This window comes from Muscardinus avellanarius, assembly GCF_963383645.1.
Source record: "Muscardinus avellanarius genome assembly, chromosome: 6".
NCBI classification, from domain to species: Eukaryota; Metazoa; Chordata; class Mammalia; order Rodentia; family Gliridae; genus Muscardinus; species Muscardinus avellanarius.
Genome location: NC_137791.1, coordinates 44,313,317 through 44,331,213, shown reverse-complemented (window position 1 = coordinate 44,331,213; position 17,897 = coordinate 44,313,317). Strand labels below are relative to the sequence as shown.

The 17,897-nt window shown below is 44.6% G+C and overlaps 1 protein-coding gene across 1 annotated transcript in view; it reads left to right on the top strand.

The window, feature by feature from the left end:
- HADH (hydroxyacyl-CoA dehydrogenase) overlaps nucleotides 1-17,897 on the top strand; it is a gene marked incomplete at both ends in the record, with an annotated part of 54,446 nt that overhangs the window by 29,031 nt on the left and 7,518 nt on the right. Inside the window, 4 exons of the mRNA XM_080697176.1 lie at nucleotides 4,369-4,526; nucleotides 8,529-8,655; nucleotides 11,204-11,293; nucleotides 15,251-15,323. Of these exons, the coding sequence (XP_080553302.1) occupies nucleotides 4,369-4,526; nucleotides 8,529-8,655; nucleotides 11,204-11,293; nucleotides 15,251-15,323 (448 nt within the window). The remainder of the gene's footprint in view (nucleotides 1-4,368; nucleotides 4,527-8,528; nucleotides 8,656-11,203; nucleotides 11,294-15,250; nucleotides 15,324-17,897) is intronic.

Sequence of the window (17,897 nt, the reverse complement as noted above, 5' to 3'; positions counted from 1 at the left end):
TGGAAGAAAAGAGGAATAGGGACTGGAAGGACTCTCAAGAGTTGGGGACTCTTGCTTACAAACCCTGTCTCACTGGACCTCACTACTTCCAGCGCACTTTCCCATTGGGAGTTCACATTTAATTAGAAATACTGCACGTCACCCAAGTGAATTTTTATTTCCTTTATCACCTTGTTAAACTTGCTTAAGGTTGATTTCCTTGGGGCTTGGATGGAATTTCTCTCCATATACAGAGTAGAGTACAAAGAGGGTAATTTGTTATTTGTTTCTGGAGGTATCCACAGTGGTGTGTCTAGTTGCTTTTTAAAATCTCTTTATTGTTCCAAATACAAACACACACACACACACACACACACACACACACACATACACAAACACACATACATACATATATGTATGTGTATGTCTACACACTAACACACACAAGTTGCCATTTTAATCTTTTTAAGTAAACAGCTCAGTTACATTAATTATATTCACATTGTTGTGCAACCATAACCCCACTCTCTGTTTCATGTTTCTATTTTATTTATATATGAATGTACTTATGTATGTTTAGCAGTACTGTGGACTGAACCTAGAGCCTCTCTACCAATGAGTTATATCTTATTCTTTATTGCTGAGCAGGAGTCCATCGTGTGTATATCCCATAATTTTGTAATCTATCTGTTGATGGACACCAAGGTTGGTTCAGTATTTTTGGCTATTGTGAATTGTACTGCTGTGAAGGTGGATATAAACTGGGCGTGATGGCGCCTGTTTGTAATCCCAGTACTTGGGAGGCTGAAACAGGAGGATCACAAGTTTGAAACAAACCTCAGCAATTTAGTGAGACCCTATTTCCAAATAAAAAATAAAATAGGTCTGGTGGTGAGGTCTGAAGGTAGAAGGCCCCTGAGTCCCATCCTCAGTACCACACAACAAAACAAAACAAACATGGGTATGGATAAATTACTGTAGTTCTCTGGTTAACCCTTTGGAAAAATACCCAGGAGTGGTATGGCCAGATCATATGTGGGTCCATTTTCAGTTTTCTGAGGACTCTCCACACTGATCTCCATAGCGGCTAGACTAATTTACACTCCTATCAACAGTGTAGAAGAGTTTCCCCACATCCTTACCAACATTTATTATTTTTTGACTTTTTGATGATTGCCATTCTGATCAGGGTTAGATGGAATCTCAGTATCATTGATTTGCATCTCACTGATTGCTAATGGCATTGAACATTTTTTTATGTGTTTATTGGCCATATGTATTTCTTCTTTTGTGACAATTTCTTTCTTTAATGGCCAAATAATATTCCATTGTCTGTATATACTTCATTTTCCATATCCATTTATTTGCTAATAGAATTGAGTTGTTATTCCTTGTGGCTATTGTGAATAATGCTTTAGTGAACCTGTAGCTATAATCAGAGCTGGGGTCTTTGTTTTTAATTCTTTTGGATATACGTTTGGCTTTTACATCCATGGGTCTCAAATCCTCAGATTTAACCAACTGCAGATTGAAAATACTCAAGAAAAAAATGTGACTATCATTCCCTGAATCATATAGTGTAATATCTATTTACATGACATTTAGACTATATTAGGTGCCTGGGTGTGATGGTGTGCATTTTTAACCCCATTACTTAGGAGTCTGACAGGAGAATTGCAGTTTCCAGGCCAGCTTCAGCAACTTAGCAAGACCCTGTTTCAAAAAAAAAAAAAAAAAAAAAGGACTGGGAATATAGCTCAATGTAGAGCACCCTAGGTTCAGTCCCCATCACTCTCACCCTCATAACATACATTGTATTAGGTATTATAAATAATCCAGAAATGATTTAAGATATATGGGAAGAGGCATATAGATTATATGCAAATAACTTGCCATTTTGTGTAAGGGACTTAATCATCTGAGGATTATAGTATTGGTCTTACAACCAGCTCCCCATAGATACTGGGAATGACTGTGTACCTATAAGTGGGGTTTCTGGGTTGTATGGTAAAAACCATATTAAGCTTTGTGAGGAACTATGGAACTGGGTCCCAGAGTGTATTGGTGTCCATATCCACCTGCAATGTATGAAGGTTCCACTTTCTTTGCATTCTGATCAACACACGTGTGAAGTGGTATCTCATTGTGGTTCAATTTGTAGTTTTCCTAATGTTCTGTCATCTTTTAAAACCAGGGGGCTAAAACTGGGTGTGGTGGCACACACTTGTAATCCCATTACTTGGAAAGCTAAGACAGGAAGATCACAGGTTCATGACCAGCCTCAGCTACTTAATGAGGCACTCTGCAACTTAGTGAGACCTTGTTTCAAAATAAAGGAAAAAAAATAGGGCTGGGGTATAGCTCAGAGGTAGAATGCCCCTGGGTTCAATCCCCAGTAACACAACACAAAAAAAAAAACCCCAGGGGGTTGGAGATACAGGTAATTTTACTTTCTCGTTAATGAAATCTGAAGAATAAATATCAGGGTGTTAAGATGAGGGTCCAGGCAGACAGGGTTATAAGAGCCCTGGGCATAAGGTTGGCATCAAAGACAGAGTAAGTCTAAACCCAGATAGTCTGCATTTGCCCCTTTTTTATTCTGCAAAGTTCAGCTTTGAGCTGGGGCTCTGGCCACAGCCTAAGTGTAAAAAGATGACCCCTATGCTCAAGTTGCTCAGCTCCTGACTGGTAACTCCTGAGAAATTAGGTCTCCTGATACCTTTCTTCTACCAGGGACACCAATGGATAAGGAAGGTTTCCATTTTAACTTGCTTGGTTGACATACCGTATCCAGCTCTGTGTTGACCAGTACAATGCTACTAGCCACAGGTAGCTGTTGAACATTTGAAATGTAGCTGGTTTGAATAGAGATAAAATCTAAGTTTAAACTAGATGTTCTATTTTAAAGGCTTAACAGATAAAAACGTATAAAACAGTATTTTTATATTGATAATGTTAAAGTGATAGTATCCGTTAATTTCTTTTCACTTTAATGTGGCTAATAGAAAATTTAGAATTGCCTGTCCTCTCACTTTATATTTAATCTATCAAACACCTCTGTTCTAGCTGTTTATTCCATAATGATTTTGGATGGTTTTGATGATTATGACGGTTGTAATGCCCTGTGGACAGATTATATCTTTAAATAAAATGGCTACTTACAGAGGCACTATCTGTTTCTGCTCCGAGGTCTCTTTGTGTCTTCTGGAGTCAGAGGAGAAAACAAAGAAGGGATAATATTGAAAGTACTTTGAGAGTAGAGGGTGTATCTAGTTTTTTTTTTCTTTTTCTTTTTCTTCTTTTTTTTTTTTTTTTTTTGGTAGTGGTACTGGGGATTGAACACAAAGGCATTCTACCTCTAAGCTACACCCACAGCCCTGTTTTTTAAATTTTTATTTTGAAACGGGGTCTCACTAGATTGATAAAAGTCTCACTACTTGTTGAGGCTCTTCTTGAACCTGAGCTCCTCCTTTCTCAGTCTCCCAAGTATAGGATTACAGGCATGTACTACCATGTCTGGCTCTGAATCTAGCCTATATTTTAAACACCGTTACTGGTATATGCTTGGACATTATTATTTGATGAGTGACCACTAAGTTTGGCTTTCTTCTCTGCCTTCTCTTAGAGGGGAGTAGTTAGCACGACCTCTAGACTAAAGGACAGTGCTGAGTTAAGCTCATTCCCAATTTCTTTCCTTTGTTGGAAAGACAAATTGTAGGCTCCATGGATACTCTGAGGACAGATACAGGTGCTAGGAACCAGTTACCCAGTTTAGTAACTCAAGCAAAGATGACTAAGAACTTAAAAAGTAGAGCTGGGTGTGGTGGCTCACACTTGTGATCCCAGCATTCGGGAGGCTGAGAACAAAGGATCACGGTTCACTGACAACCTCAGCTACTTAGTGAGGCCCTCCGAAACTTAGTGAGACTCTGTTTCAAAATAAAGAATAAAAAACAGGGCAGGAGGTATAGCTCAGAGGTTGAATGCCCCTGGATTCCATCCCCATACCTGCAAAAGTCACCACCGACATAGGACACTGACAACTGTGCCCAAGCATATGGCAAATGCAGGTCACTTGGGTTCAGACTTACTCTGCCCTTGATGCCAACCCCTAGCCCAGTGCTCTTAGAATCCTACCTGCCAGGGCCCTTGTAGTTGTGGCTGGGGTTGTTCACAGCTGACTCTTGCCCTGGCGTCTAGCAGTGTATGGAGATGATATTGTTGCTAAGCAGAAACATAGGAATTTTGTTTTGCAGAATTTCAGGGTGTGTTCGGATTGTGTCTAGGTGGGTTGGTGTCTCCAGCCCTCCTCATTCCTTCTGCCTTAGCAGCCAGCCTCACACTAGGCACCCAGTGACTGCTCTCTTCTCCTGCCTCCTGCTGCATTAGGCCGGTGATGAGTTTGTGGAGAAGACCCTGAGCAACATCTCAACCAGCACAGACGCAGCATCTGTGGTCCACAGCACGGACTTGGTGGTGGAGGCCATCGTAGAGAATCTGAAGGTGAAGAATGAGCTCTTCCAAAGGCTGGACAAGTTTGCAGCTGAGTAGGTGACACCTGCACGTTCTTGTCGGGTCCTGAGGACTCTCCCCCAGGCCTTGAGCTTCCCTCCTTGCTATGGTCTTTTCCCGGGAAGGATCTTCAGATACCTAGTCTACTTCTCTACTACTGTGTCGCTCTTCCAAAAAGAGCCAGTACGTTCCTTTGTCTTTGTTCTCACTCTCAGTTTGTTTCTGGAGGCCTTGCCTCCCTGATCAAATCCTTGTTGCAAATGAGGCTGGAATTGCCCATTAAGTTGAAAGGAAGGGCCCACCCAGGGATAGGCCTCCAGTGCCTGAGAGCAGAGGGCTTGGGCATGTCCTAACATGTCTGCAGGGAACCTCAGAACAGTTTCATGTTTTTTCAGATTTGGGGTGGAACAGACCAAATGGTATAATTGTATGGAAGGCCCTTTTGTCTACATGAACTTCCCTATTTTGAGCTTTTTTGGGTTGAATTGAAATACTGTTGGGAATGTTGAAAGAAACACTGAATCCTTACCAAGCCTCCTGGCAAAGGGTGACTAAGGGGAACCAACCACACATGGGCAGGCAGGAGGGCACATGGGCCTGGGACTGTCCGGGCAGGGTCAGGAAGGTTGTTCACACTTGACCCTGGCCCACCTCAGTATCCAGAGGCCTTGAGTATGTTCGACTCTAGGCTTTTGGTGACTGTGTCCCTGGACTGACTGATTCGTGCTCTCCTTAACAGCTGTCTTGGCCATACCTTCTTGGTTAGACCTGAAGGGCACAGTGAACTTATATGTCAAAAATGATTCACCAGCGAGCAGCAGCTAACTTGAGACACTTGACCATCACCCTGCTAGAATGTCAGCTCTCAGCACTGGCCTGGAGTCCTCTCAGCTTCTGTGCATCACTACACGCATCCATATACATTTAGGATCTATAGAGATATCTGACAGAAAGGACACTCTTGGTACCAGGGTTGTCTCCCAAGTCAGTGGTAATAAAACATCTCCCCTGGAAAGGAGTTCTGTCAGGCTTGGTTGGCCTTTACTGCATGCCTGGTCATTCCTAGTGGCACAGGCGGGCCTGACTGCCCTACGGTGTTGGTAGTGGGCCATAGAGAATGTGAGGAAAGTCAGGAGGCCGCCTTGTGCCAACACCCACACTACACTTAGGAAGCCCTCAGTTTTAGCATCTGCAATCTGAGTTGAGTGGTTGGGGGTGTAATTTCTAAGACCTCCTACACAGCTCTCCAAGAGCAGCCTCCCTCTGCCCAGTACAAGCAGTGGTCCAGGTTGCACAGAGTTTAGACAATTTGTGACATTTAGCTCCTGTGTGCTGAGTGCCTGCTGTGTGTCAGGCACTGTACTGGACTCTGTCACTTGTTCATGTAAAGCAGATGTGGCCCATGAAAAGGCGCAGCCTGTAGTAGGCATGCTGAAGGTGATCTTTTTCTGCAGTCTTCATTTTCATTTATTTTACCACCCTTATTGAAGACTTCCTACATTACATTTTTGTTTTAGAAGATTCATTAATATACACATTACTGCTAAATTTTAGTTACATCTTATTGTGAGAGAAGAATATAGGTCCAAGTGATAAAGTTCCCATTGGGAGCCCTGATGAAGCCCATGCTGTCTGTTTTCTTTCAGTACTTTTGAAAAATAATTTTTGTGGTACCTGAGTGTCAGAAGGAAAAAACTAAAGATGGTCTGAGAGAGTCAGGTGTGTGTGTTTTGTGGAAGATAAGATAGTCCTATATGTTTAATATGTAAATTTTAATATGTAATTTATAAGCAGATTCCATCTCACTCCAATTAGGATAGCAATCATCAAAAACACAAATAACAATAAATGCTGGTGAGGATATGCCGAAATAGGAAGCTTATTGCATTGTTGATGGGACTGCAATCTAGTATAGTGGCTTTGGAAATCAGTGTGGAGGTTTCTCAGAAGGTTGGGAATAAAACTACCCAGAGATAGCACTCCTGGGCATCTTCCCAAAGGAAATGAAATCAGAATATTATAATGATACTTACACATTATACTGGGTATAGCCAGTCCCAAAGAATGAATAGATATTTGTGCTGAGGGAAGGCAGTGTGAGGCCTGCTGAGACCCAGCTGTTCTGTTCTGCTGGTGAGACACTTGCCTCCTCCTGGTAAAATCCATGTCCCTCCAGCATTTTACTAAAATGCCAAGTGTCCCATTTGCAGGGAAGTGGCCCTTTAGATTTCCATTCGCTGGTGTGATTCTAATCTTTGGAGTGGACCTTTCTTAGGTCTGTTTCATGTGTTGACCGGCGGCTAGCACAGCCCCAGGCACGCTGCCCTGCTGCCCTCTGGTTCTGGGTGCCTAGCCACCTGGAGCGCTGTGTCAGCTACTTACTGTTGCCGCAGAGGATCTTTTTATCATTACATTCTGTCAGGGGAGGATAGTGCACATTATCCTATTTCTCTATTGTCTAAAAAGCAGGAAACCTTGAGAACAAAGTTTTAAAACGTTGTCAAGTGTGGTGACACGTGTCTGTAATCCCAGGGGAATGCTGAGACAGGAGGATTACAGCTTTGAGGCCAATCTCAACAACTTAGTGAGATCCTTAGCAACTTAATGAGACTTGTTTCAAAATAAAAAATAGTGCTGAGAATGTAGCTTGGAAGTAAACTCCCTCTGGGTTCAATCTCCAGTACCAAAAAAAGAGCCTTTTTTCCCCCAAAGAGCCTTAAAAATGTCATTTTTTAAAATAAAAAGTCCCTGTGCCTACATTGTGTAACTGGGTTATTTATGTAACTGGGATGTTTGATAAAGATAGGTGTGCTGGTGACTTGAAAGGGAGCTCTGTCTTGATCCAAGGACACAGGTGACCTCAACTCTCAGCCACCCACCTATACCGGCCTTTCGTTCCACCTCATTCTTCTCTCTAAATTACTGTTTTTTTTCTCCTTTATAAAACTTGCCACCTCTCACCACCCCCAATTTCAGGCAGATTGTAGTATTGCCTTTTAGGAAAGCAGGAATCCCAGGAATCTGGTCAATAAGAGATCCCTGTCCTTCCTGTGCTATGACCAGACCCTTAGAGTGCTACCACTCTTAATTGACATCAGGCTGCTTGTGTAGTTTTATCCACAAGGTGGCACTATAGGAAAACCTAGAAGCCTTGGAACCCCACTTTGGTTGAAGTCAGTATGGATTTTTGTTTTTGTTTTTGTTTTTTGGTGGTCCTGGGGTTCCTGGAAACCCTTCTACCTCCGGGCTACATTCCCAGACCTATTTTTTATATTTTTATTTGGAAACAGGGTCTCTTAAGCCAGCGCGCGACCTTCCTGTCTCTGCCTCCCAAGCATGGGGATTACAAGCATGTGCCACCATGCCCAGCTCAGTATGGATTTTTTAAATTACTAAGTTGTTTTCTACACAAAAGAAGATGGCACTGCCTTTTCAGGAGATTTTGCAAGTAGAATACATATCATGTATTTTTGTTTCCTCCCTTCACTATTTTGTACTGGTGTGGTCTGTAAAATTTTTCTTGGACCATGTTGGTTTTCTTCTGTTTTTATTCTAATCTAATAGGAAGTTAAAGCTTGTTTCTTGAGGGGAAAGGTCTTAGTTCATTTTTCCTAGTGGTGTTTCTCATGGAGAATTTAGGTGTTCATTTAGTTATTTTGTTGTTGACTTTTTTCATTAGTCAGATGACTCAGTTTTGTAAATGAGGTTGGTTAAATTACTACATCAGTTAGCAGTCTCTTTTTCCCCCTCACACAATCATGGAAATTAACTAATACAAGTAAGTAGGAGAAATTTTGTTCCGGAAAATTAAGAAAAGATTGGTGAAGATTACATATTCATTTACAAACAGCAGCCTGCTCAATTTAAAATTTCAAAGTTTAGATAACACTGACAGCATTGATCTCAACATATCTTTTCCCTGATGTCCTTGGCAGGTCGGGACAGCAGATCTGGCCGTGAGCAGTCACTGCACCCCACACGCTGCTGAGCATCCCAAAGATGAGACTCACTCTCTTCTCCACCCCTTCTCTCCACAGACATACACTCTTTGCCAGCAACACTTCCTCTTTGCAGATCACGAGCATAGCCAATGCCACCACCAGGCAGGACCGGTTTGCTGGCCTCCATTTCTTCAACCCGGTGCCCCTGATGAAACTCGTAGAGGTCAGTGGGTGTCTGCTCCTGAGTGTCTGCTTGCTGCCCAGCTCTCGGCCCTGCTTCTCTGAGTCATGCTGGCCCTGCCACTGGGCATGGTGTCTGATAGATTTCAGCGGGCGGGCAGAAGGCTGTCCCTGTGCCTCTTTCTTGCCAAAATCTGTCTTGAAAAAACTAAAGAAAGAAAAAGCACCTAACATCTAGGAAGGCCCTGTGCTTTGTTGCTTTGCAGTCCTCTGTTTTGACTGGTAGTCCAGAGAGCTACCAAATGTCGTTGACTTGTCTGTACCGACGCTGCTGTGTGGTGCTGAGAGGTGTTGGATCGGCTTGATGCTCGGTGGAAGGGAGATCTACGCACGTTTCTGTTGTCTTGTTGAGGTCAGCTTGCTCCCTGCTGTGGATGGAATTCTTGTTAGACCTGCTATATTCCTTTTCCACCATTCCAGGGATGAACTCTGGCCCCATGTAACAGTGCCTTAGAGGAGGCACATGTCTTGTGATGAAAGTGCCTGAGAGCAGCTGCTTCCCGTAGCTGTGAGCCTCCTGACCGCAAGGTGGAGAGGTGGGGGCAAGGGCGGGGCTGCCCCCCCACCCTTCGTGTTTCTATTTGGGCTGCTTCTGCTTGCTTGCCTGCCTGTAGGATACTTGGGTGTGGGGGAGATGGAGTCACAATTAGACAATTTATGCCTGTAATGTGGCAACTTGCCCTTTATAGGGGGCTAATTACAGGGTCTGAGGAGCAGCTGCTATTAAAGCTGCATTTGTTCTGAGGTTAAAGAGTTATTACCGTGCGAAGTGTGGGGGATGCTGCCGGTGGAGCCAGACAAGCCTCCAGAGTCTGGCCGTGGCCTCTCCCTGCGAGCCTGGGTTGGTCTCTCTGGTCACTGCTCCCTTCTCCAGCCCTTTCCCTCCTTCATCCCCCTCCCTGCCCACCTGCTCAGCGTGAGCATTTTAAATCAGTCACAATGACAGCTCCACATACTCCTTCCCTCTAGTGACAACCCCCATGCATCCTGCTCTAGTATTTTGCCTGTCTTGCTAACTTTGCTCCCTAGCTTGCTTCTTCAGTTGACTCCCATTCCTAAGGATGGTTTAAACAAGCTGAGCAGCAAGGGAGAAAGGCAAGGGAAATAGAAGAAACAGCGTTTATCCTTATACAGAAAAGAGCAAAGGAGTGGAATGGCGTTTTCAACATTTCATTCTTAGGGACTGATTAATATCTTCACGTAGTATATCATGCCTTTATGTTTTGAGGTAGAGGCATGCTAGTAGTATTGCTTTCTGTTGCATTTGTCTCCTGTGTCTGCCTGTGTCTTTAGGAATGTAGTGTGTTGCTGTTGCTGTTCAGTGCTTAGCAAATGCTGCTGTTTTCTAGGAAGCATTCTGTGGGGCGCTGTGCTCCCTCCAGAGTTTGTTGTGCAGCGTCAGCTCATGAGCCACTGTGGATCCTGGCCTTTACTTGGGACTGGACTTGGAGCTATGAACACATGTCCCTTCTGTTTATAGCAAGAACGGAACTTTATTATCAATTCCTTTAAAGAACTTATTCGTAGGATTTGCTAGTTAAGCCTTGGGTCTGATGGGACTTTCCAGACCTGTGGAGATGCACTAGCATTGCCGGTTATGAGGTGTGTGTGCAGGGTGGTTTCTGGTCACTGTCATCCCACTCCTCCTCTCCGTCTTCATGGTGCTAGTGTCAGTTCCCACTCACCCCTCACTCACTCTGCTCTGCTTTGGGACATGCCACCACACCCAGCAGCAAGCACCAGAACAGACGCGGCGATGCTCCCTCTCTCCCTGCAGCACCTTTGTCCTTGCATAGACGCCAGCTCCTTAAGCCAGATGGTGCTTAGGCAGGAGGGCCTGCCAGGTATACAGTAGGGGGCTGTGCCTTAGCCAGGACATGTGTGGTAGTGGGCAGAGTAAGAGGAGGAGTCTGAGAGACCTTTTCCTGGGGCTCTTTCTCCTATCTACAGTAGAAGGTGGGGTTCCACGCAGAGAACCTTAAGAGTAATTACCGCACTTCCCTCCACTGGTTACTCCCCTGAAGTTATTAACTGAAAACTAGATAATAAGAAAAGTCAGCATGTATTGAGCACTCCATACCTCCTCAGAGCTATGCTTATTAATACCTCACCCAAATCTGCTTTCTTTCTTACTCCAGATCCTTGAGGTTGACAGAGTGATTTCAGTGTTATTTCAGTTTCAAGAAATATGTGCAGGTCGCCCAGCCAGTAAGCAGTGCAGCTAGGATTCAAACACGGGACTCTTAACAATGCCTACAAAATTGTCCTATCCCCACTCCTGCCTGCCCACCCACACTTATATTTTAAGCTCTGATTTTGTGCTTTCTGCAATACTCCGTTGTCTTTAAATAAGCATTTTGGTAGCACTTTTTGTTTCTAGCTTGAGATTCCCACTTCTATACTGAAACTAAAGTTATTTTTGCCTCTTATGTGGACCCTTATGATCAGTGTTTTCTTGAAGCATTCTGTTGCACTTGTTTTGTTTGCTGACTTATCCAGACATAATTCTCTGCTCTGCTCTGCATTTCCAGGTCATTAAAACACCAATGACCAGCCAGAAGACATTTGAGTCTCTAATAGACTTTAGCAAAACTTTGGGAAAGCATCCTGTCTCTTGCAAGGTAGAGTATTGGTAGTGTACTTGTCTGTTTTCTGTTGCTATAAAAACATGCGTGAGGAAGGCTAATTTGATAAAGAACAGGTTTATTTAACACCCAATTCTAGAGATTGAAGGACATGATTTTAGTTTGGCCTGTGGAGTTACAATGGCCAAAGCATGTGCAGGAGGAAGGATCACCTTTTTTCTTTTCATAGTGGAGGTTATAACCAGAGACAGTCTACCTCTGAGCTATACCCCTGGCCTTGTTTTATTTTTTATGCTGGCCTTGTACCTGTGGTCATCTGTCTCAGCCTACCAAATACTGATATTATAGGCATATGCCATCATGTCCAGCAGAATCACATGTTGATACAGGAAGCCAAAGAGACTTGGTGGTCAGGCCAGGCCATTTATAACAACTCACTCTTATAAGAACTCATTCTAGGCCGGGCATGGTGGCTCGCGCTGGTTCGAAGCCAGCCTCGCTGGCTTAAGAGATCCTGTTTCCAAATAAAAAATATAAAATGGGTCTGGGAGTGTAGCCCGGAGGAAGAACGGTTTTCAGGAACCCCAGTACCACCCCCCCCCAAAAAAAAAAAAACTCATTCTAGGAGACCAGTGTTCCCTTCTGAGGGCAGTTGCCTCCATTGACCTTAGGACTTCCCATGAAGCTCCATTTCTTAAAGTTGACATACCACCTCCCAGGGGACAAGCTCTCTAGTACATTAACATTTAGGGGACAAACAACATCCAGATTATAGGTAGTTTGGAAAGGAGGTGGTTTTCCTTGAAACTTGATTTATTCTTTTTTTTTTTTTTTGCGGGTCTGGGGATGGAACCCAGGGGCATTCGACCTCCAAGCTACACCCCAACTGGGTCTCACTGAGTTGCAGAGGGCCTCACTAAGTAGCTGAGGTTGTCCACGAACCGCGATCTTCTGGTCTCAGTTTCTGAATACTGTGATTACAAGTGTGCGCCACCACTCCCAGCTGATTTATTCTTGATGAGAATACTTTTAGTAGTGTGACATGAGAGACAGACCTCTGTTTACTGAAGGCTTGCCCATATGCTAGGAGAGCAGGCTATGCCTCCATTCTGGTTTATGGGATAGGAAACCAGGCTCCTAAGCTGTGCCTGTCAGGTGGATGGATAGTCAGAGGCCCAGATGGAGCACAGGGCTTCAGCTGAGTAGAAGAGTCAGCCGGGACTTCTGTGTGGCCCCAGCATTTTTCTTCTGATGAGCAGCTGTATATTCATTGCCCTGTTATCTTTAACGGCGATTGCCCTGGGAGTTGGACCCTGTGTCAGATGCAGCCTGGTGGCTGCATGCATTCCTAACAGAAATCAAGGGCTTTACTTTTAGAAAGAATACCACAAATGATTAGGGAAACGCTAAGATAGGAGGTCGACCTGCCAAAGTAGCACTAATGAAGTGCTTCTCAGTGGATTGTGGCGTATGTTCTTGTTTTGTGTTCTTTTGTTTTTCAATGAAAAGCATGTTTGTGTGGAAAACAGTTTTGGCCTTCAGATTCCCCGCACCTTTAACATACCCAGTTATTTTATATACAGTGACCCCAGTTGCTGCAGTGGTAGTCTGTTACTATACCCTCAGTTACTCCATTGGCTTTAAGGATTGTACTCGTGCATTACTTTGCAGTCTTTCTAAAGGAGCTTTTGTATTATAAAATGCCACAACAAAGTTTATAAATAAATGTTTTTTGACAATGGCCTTTTATGTTATGGTTCTCGTGGCATCTTTTGCTTTCTAAACTAATCTTATATTTGAACGTACAGTAGTATATTAAGCCATATCATTCAAGAATCATCTGAACAAGCCGTCTGTTGATGTAGACCCTGTTCAGCCAAGGAGATCAGACTTGTATGTGCTGCACCTTCCCACCCCCACCCAAGTTCAGCAGTGAAGTGTATTATTAGAGTGTTTGGGGATTTTTTTTTTATGTGTGTGTGGTGCTGGGGGTTGAACCCAGGACCTCACATATGCTTGCCAAGTCTTCTACCACTGAGCTACGTTCCCAGTCCTCTTTATTTTTTATTTTGAGACAGGGTCTTGCTAAGTTGCTCAGGCTAGTCTTGAACCTGCAATCTGCTCAGCCTCTCAAGTAGCTGGGGTTGCAGGCATGTGCCCTTACCCCTGGCCAGGAGTCTCATTTTTAAACACTTATTTTTTGTTTGGTACTTCTGTTTTAAACTGCCTAAACTTGAAACTCATCACATATTAATTTATATTTTCTTACCCACTTGTGCTTTTCTAGTGGAAGAAAATAGTAATTGTGTTAGAAAGAACATCAGCACTTAGAAGCTAGTGGTGGAAACAGAAGTGCAGGAAAAGTCCAATGAGTGATTGTCCTCAGCATCGTACTTGTTAGTTCATGGAGAGTGGCAGCTTTTTCCCCCATCAGAGTGCCCATGGCTGGAGGGATAGGAGCTCTTTGGTCTCAAAAAATTGTGCTTGTTAGATAATTGGAGAACCCTAGCTATGTGACATCTTGAGACTTTCTGGATCTTGAGGCATGTCTAGAGCATATGGCAACACATAGAACAAGGGCCAGCAGACTTTTCTGTAACTGCAGTCATGTGCCACATACCTGAGTTTTAGTCAGTAGCAGACAGCATTTACGATGGTGGTCACATAAGATTGTACTGAAGCCGGAAGATTCCTGCCACCTCGGGATACCAGAGCCATCCTGAAGTTGTAGTGCCAGGTATTACTCACGTGCTTGTGGCGATGCTGGCATAAAACCAGTCACATAAAAGTATGGCATATGCAATTATGTACAGTACATAATACTTGATAATAAACAAGTATGTTACTGGTTTATGTACTTACTATACTATACTTTTTATACCTTCTACTTCTTATGTATAAGACAGGTAACTATCAAACAGCCTTGGGCAGCTCCTATGAGCTCTTTCTACAGAGAAAGTAACTATTCTAATTTAAGCAAATATTTTTTGCAGGTTGCTTTCTGACTTTTACCTTTGTATGTGGTGTGTTTTGTGTTCTTTTCTGAAGTTGAAAAGCATGGTTTGCCTCAGTCATAAGGTTACCATCACCGTTGTGATTAATACAGTTTTGGTTAAGTGAATAAGGCTCGTTTGTTCATCTCTGTGCTGCTGTGGTTAGAGGGATGGGGTCAGCTTCAGCTTAACTTGTACTTAAGGAGGTACAAGCCCTGCTGCTTTACTGTTCACTTCAGGCAACATGTGGCCAGGCCAGTTTGCTCTGAGTGCTGGATCCTGCTCCTCTTCAGTACAGATGTGTTGGTGGCATGCCTATTGTATGCCAAAGACAGAATACAGGGCCTAGGCCGGGGGGAGGAGAGTTCTGCTCTCAGGAACAGCAGTCTTTTAACAAAAGAGGAGGCACCCTTTACTTAGTGGAAGTTAGCCTCATATAAATACCACCAAACCATTACCAAGCTGGACTTCACAAGCCCACCAAAGAGCTCAGTAGGTAAAATAAAAATCCCACACTAGTCCTCTGGAGAAACAGTTGTTTGATTGGGAGGGAAGTCGATGAGAGGAGAATGCAGGACAGATCATCCCAGCGAGACACTCTCAGGTGGCCTGTTGTGCCATGACAGCCAATAGCCCGCTGGGACCTGCTCCTTTGCCCTGGCGCCTGTCCCCAGCTCAAGTACACTGCAGTGTGTGCTGGGAACACGAGGACACTGGGGAGCCCAGGAGCAGCCTGGGAACCTGGGAAGTAGCACTCTTTGGAGGATTGTTCAATATGGAGTGGTAGTTTGCTTTTTTCCTAGACTCCAAAAGGGAAGTGGAAGAGGAAAGGCATAAAGATGCATTGTCATTTGAGAAAGAAATAAAGAGAAAGTTTGAAAGTGTATGTAGTTTGATATATGTGGGCAACATCATTCAGGGATAGGAAGGGGCAATCTGGTGACTTCACAGAAGATCAAGTTTAACAAAAAGTCCCTATTCTTTTCCTCTCCTATAACAGGACACGCCTGGATTTATTGTGAACCGTCTCCTGGTGCCATACCTCCTGGAAGCGATCAGGCTGTATGAACGAGGTACCTTCCTCAGCCAGGCTGGGCTCTGGAGTTCTCATGCGGTGTGTAGGAAAGCGGGGTCGTGCAGAGCAGCGGGAGGAGCTGCCATTTACCAGCTGTGCCAGCTCAGCCCAGCCCCACAGTCTGTCACTGTTTCCAGGGCCCCTGCTTCCCCATGAAGCCTCTGACAGGTGGCTCTGGGGCCCTGCGCTGTGGTCCCAGACAGAGCAATTGCATGGCTGACCGGGCTCAATATCCTGGCTCTCTGCCTTTGGTTAAAAGTGTACTGCTTCACACATACAAGAAAAATGTAAAAATCACTAGGCTAGAAGACACTGAAAGTTCCTAAAGGATATAAAATTTATATGACAGGTGAGAGGAGTAAGTGCTAGGGCTGGTATGTAGGAAGGGTGGTTTCTAACAGCCCCACGTCTGTCCTTACTGAAGAATTTCATGAGGTAATGACACACCTGGGCATTCTGCCTCTGAACTATCCCGCTAATCCCTTTTTCTTGTTGCCTTTTCTGCGTATGTGTGGTACTTGGGTTGGACTTCAGGGCATTCTACTCTGAACTACACCCCCAGCCCTATTTTTTATTCTTTATCTTGAAACAGAGTCTCCCTGAGTTGCAAAGGGCCTCACTAAGTAGCTGAGGGTGTCTGTGAACCACAGTCCTCCTGTCTCGGCCTCCCAAATGCAGAGATTACAAGCGTGTGTCACTACACCCAACTTCATGTTTTGTTTTGAAAAAGGGTCTCACTAAGTTGTTGAGACCAGCCTAGAACCTGCAATCTTCTTGTTTCAGTCTCTCAAGTACTCGGATTATAGATGTGCACCACCTTGCCGAGATTCATGATGCACTTTTTTTTAAAAAAAACTTTAAGAATGCTCTAAAATTTCCCTTTATATTGGACAGGCAAGGAATGATTTTCCTGTTATAGCAGTCCTAAGACTTGGGACATGGTCCAGGGTTATAATAAGTGTTCTCCTGCATACCTTCTCTTACCTCTTTCTGAAAAGGTAACTGTCATATCTTCTTTAAAGGCAGAAATGCCTAATGGAACTGGATAAGAACACATGTAATTGTTTTCAGTGACTTCATTCACAAACACTCACTCCTGAGAAGAGTGTCAATTCTGAAACAAAACATTTATACCAGCTCTTGCAGAGAGATGAAAGCACATTTGCTTCCTCGAGATCTGCTTAAATATTAAATTTTTCTCTATGGTTTATGGAAGCAGTTGCCTTACTTTTGCTCCAAGATCAAACCAACACTTCTGTGTTTATCTATCAACAAATATGCCTAATTACTCCTCAAAGAAACTGTGGCATTATGCCATACCTTGAAAGGCACTTGTGTTTTTTTAAAGTAAAATGTAACGTTCGAGATAATGTTCGAGAATGTAGTGTGGGGATGAGCCACCTCTTCCTGGTGTTTTCTCACAGAAACACTGTCCCTTGGATACATTCTCCTTTGTGTCAGGTGTCTGATGGAAGGCAGGAGCCATTTTCTTTTCTGCTTTCCGGCCAGCAGGGGTCCTTGCCCTCACAGACCACCTGAGGCAGCTGGAAGGGCGTGCGCTTTCAGTTTGCTTGATGCTGCCTGGGCGGTCTGTCAGTGCACTGGCCCCTTTCTCCACAGCCTTCTGAGGCCTCTGAGCCCGAACCACCTAGGTGGCACCCGGCCTCTTACCGTGTCCCTTCTGCCACCTTGCCGTTCTCGCCTCATCCAGCCAACACAGGGTGCTGCCCACCACCCACTTGCAGCTCTGTAGCTGGGTCGCAGCAGTTCCACTCTGACCTTGAGGTCTCTGCTCTCTTCATGTGCCACATCTGTGTCACTTTTTTTTTTTAATACTGGGGATTGGGCCTTGGGGCATTCTGCCTCTGAGCTATACCTTCGGCCCTGTTTCATTGTTTTATTCTGAAACAAGGTCTTGCTAAGTCATTGAAGGTCTCACTAGGTTGTTGAGGCTGTACTCAAAACTACAGTCCTCCTGTCTCGGCCTCCCAAGAGCTGTGATTACAGGTGTGCGCCACCATGCCTGGCTGTTTGTCACTGTTGACTCCTCCCATCGTGCCTGCTCCCTTTTCATGCCAGCCTTCACTTCTCCAGCCAGGCCACCATGGTAAGGCTCCTTTAGGCAGCAAAGCAGTTGCTGTCACCTCTGTCTTTCACAAAGCCATCTTGTGCCCCTACCCATGCCGAGAAGGCTTCCTCCTATCGAGGAAGACACTGCTCGCCATGCCTGCCTGTATTCCACGCTGGGCATCTCAGGATGGCGCAGCAGGGCCAAGCCTCTGCAGATGCTGCAACTTCCTTCCCCACTCCTCCGGGAGAGCTTTTTTGTGCCACACTACTAATACACCAGGGGCCTGGGGGTGGCCGAGGCTGCTCTGTGTGGTAGAGGCTCGTTGAAAGGATGTCTAGTTTCTGGACAGCTTTCAGGACACCACAGGTCACCACAGGTGCCCACTATCACCTCTCAGCCACACCCCAGGGAACTGGCCCACGCTTACTCTGCTGTCAGCCTCGTGGCTCCTGCGCTGGCCTTCGCAGGGCCTTCAGCGCTGTCCTCTTCCCCCTCTTGCTC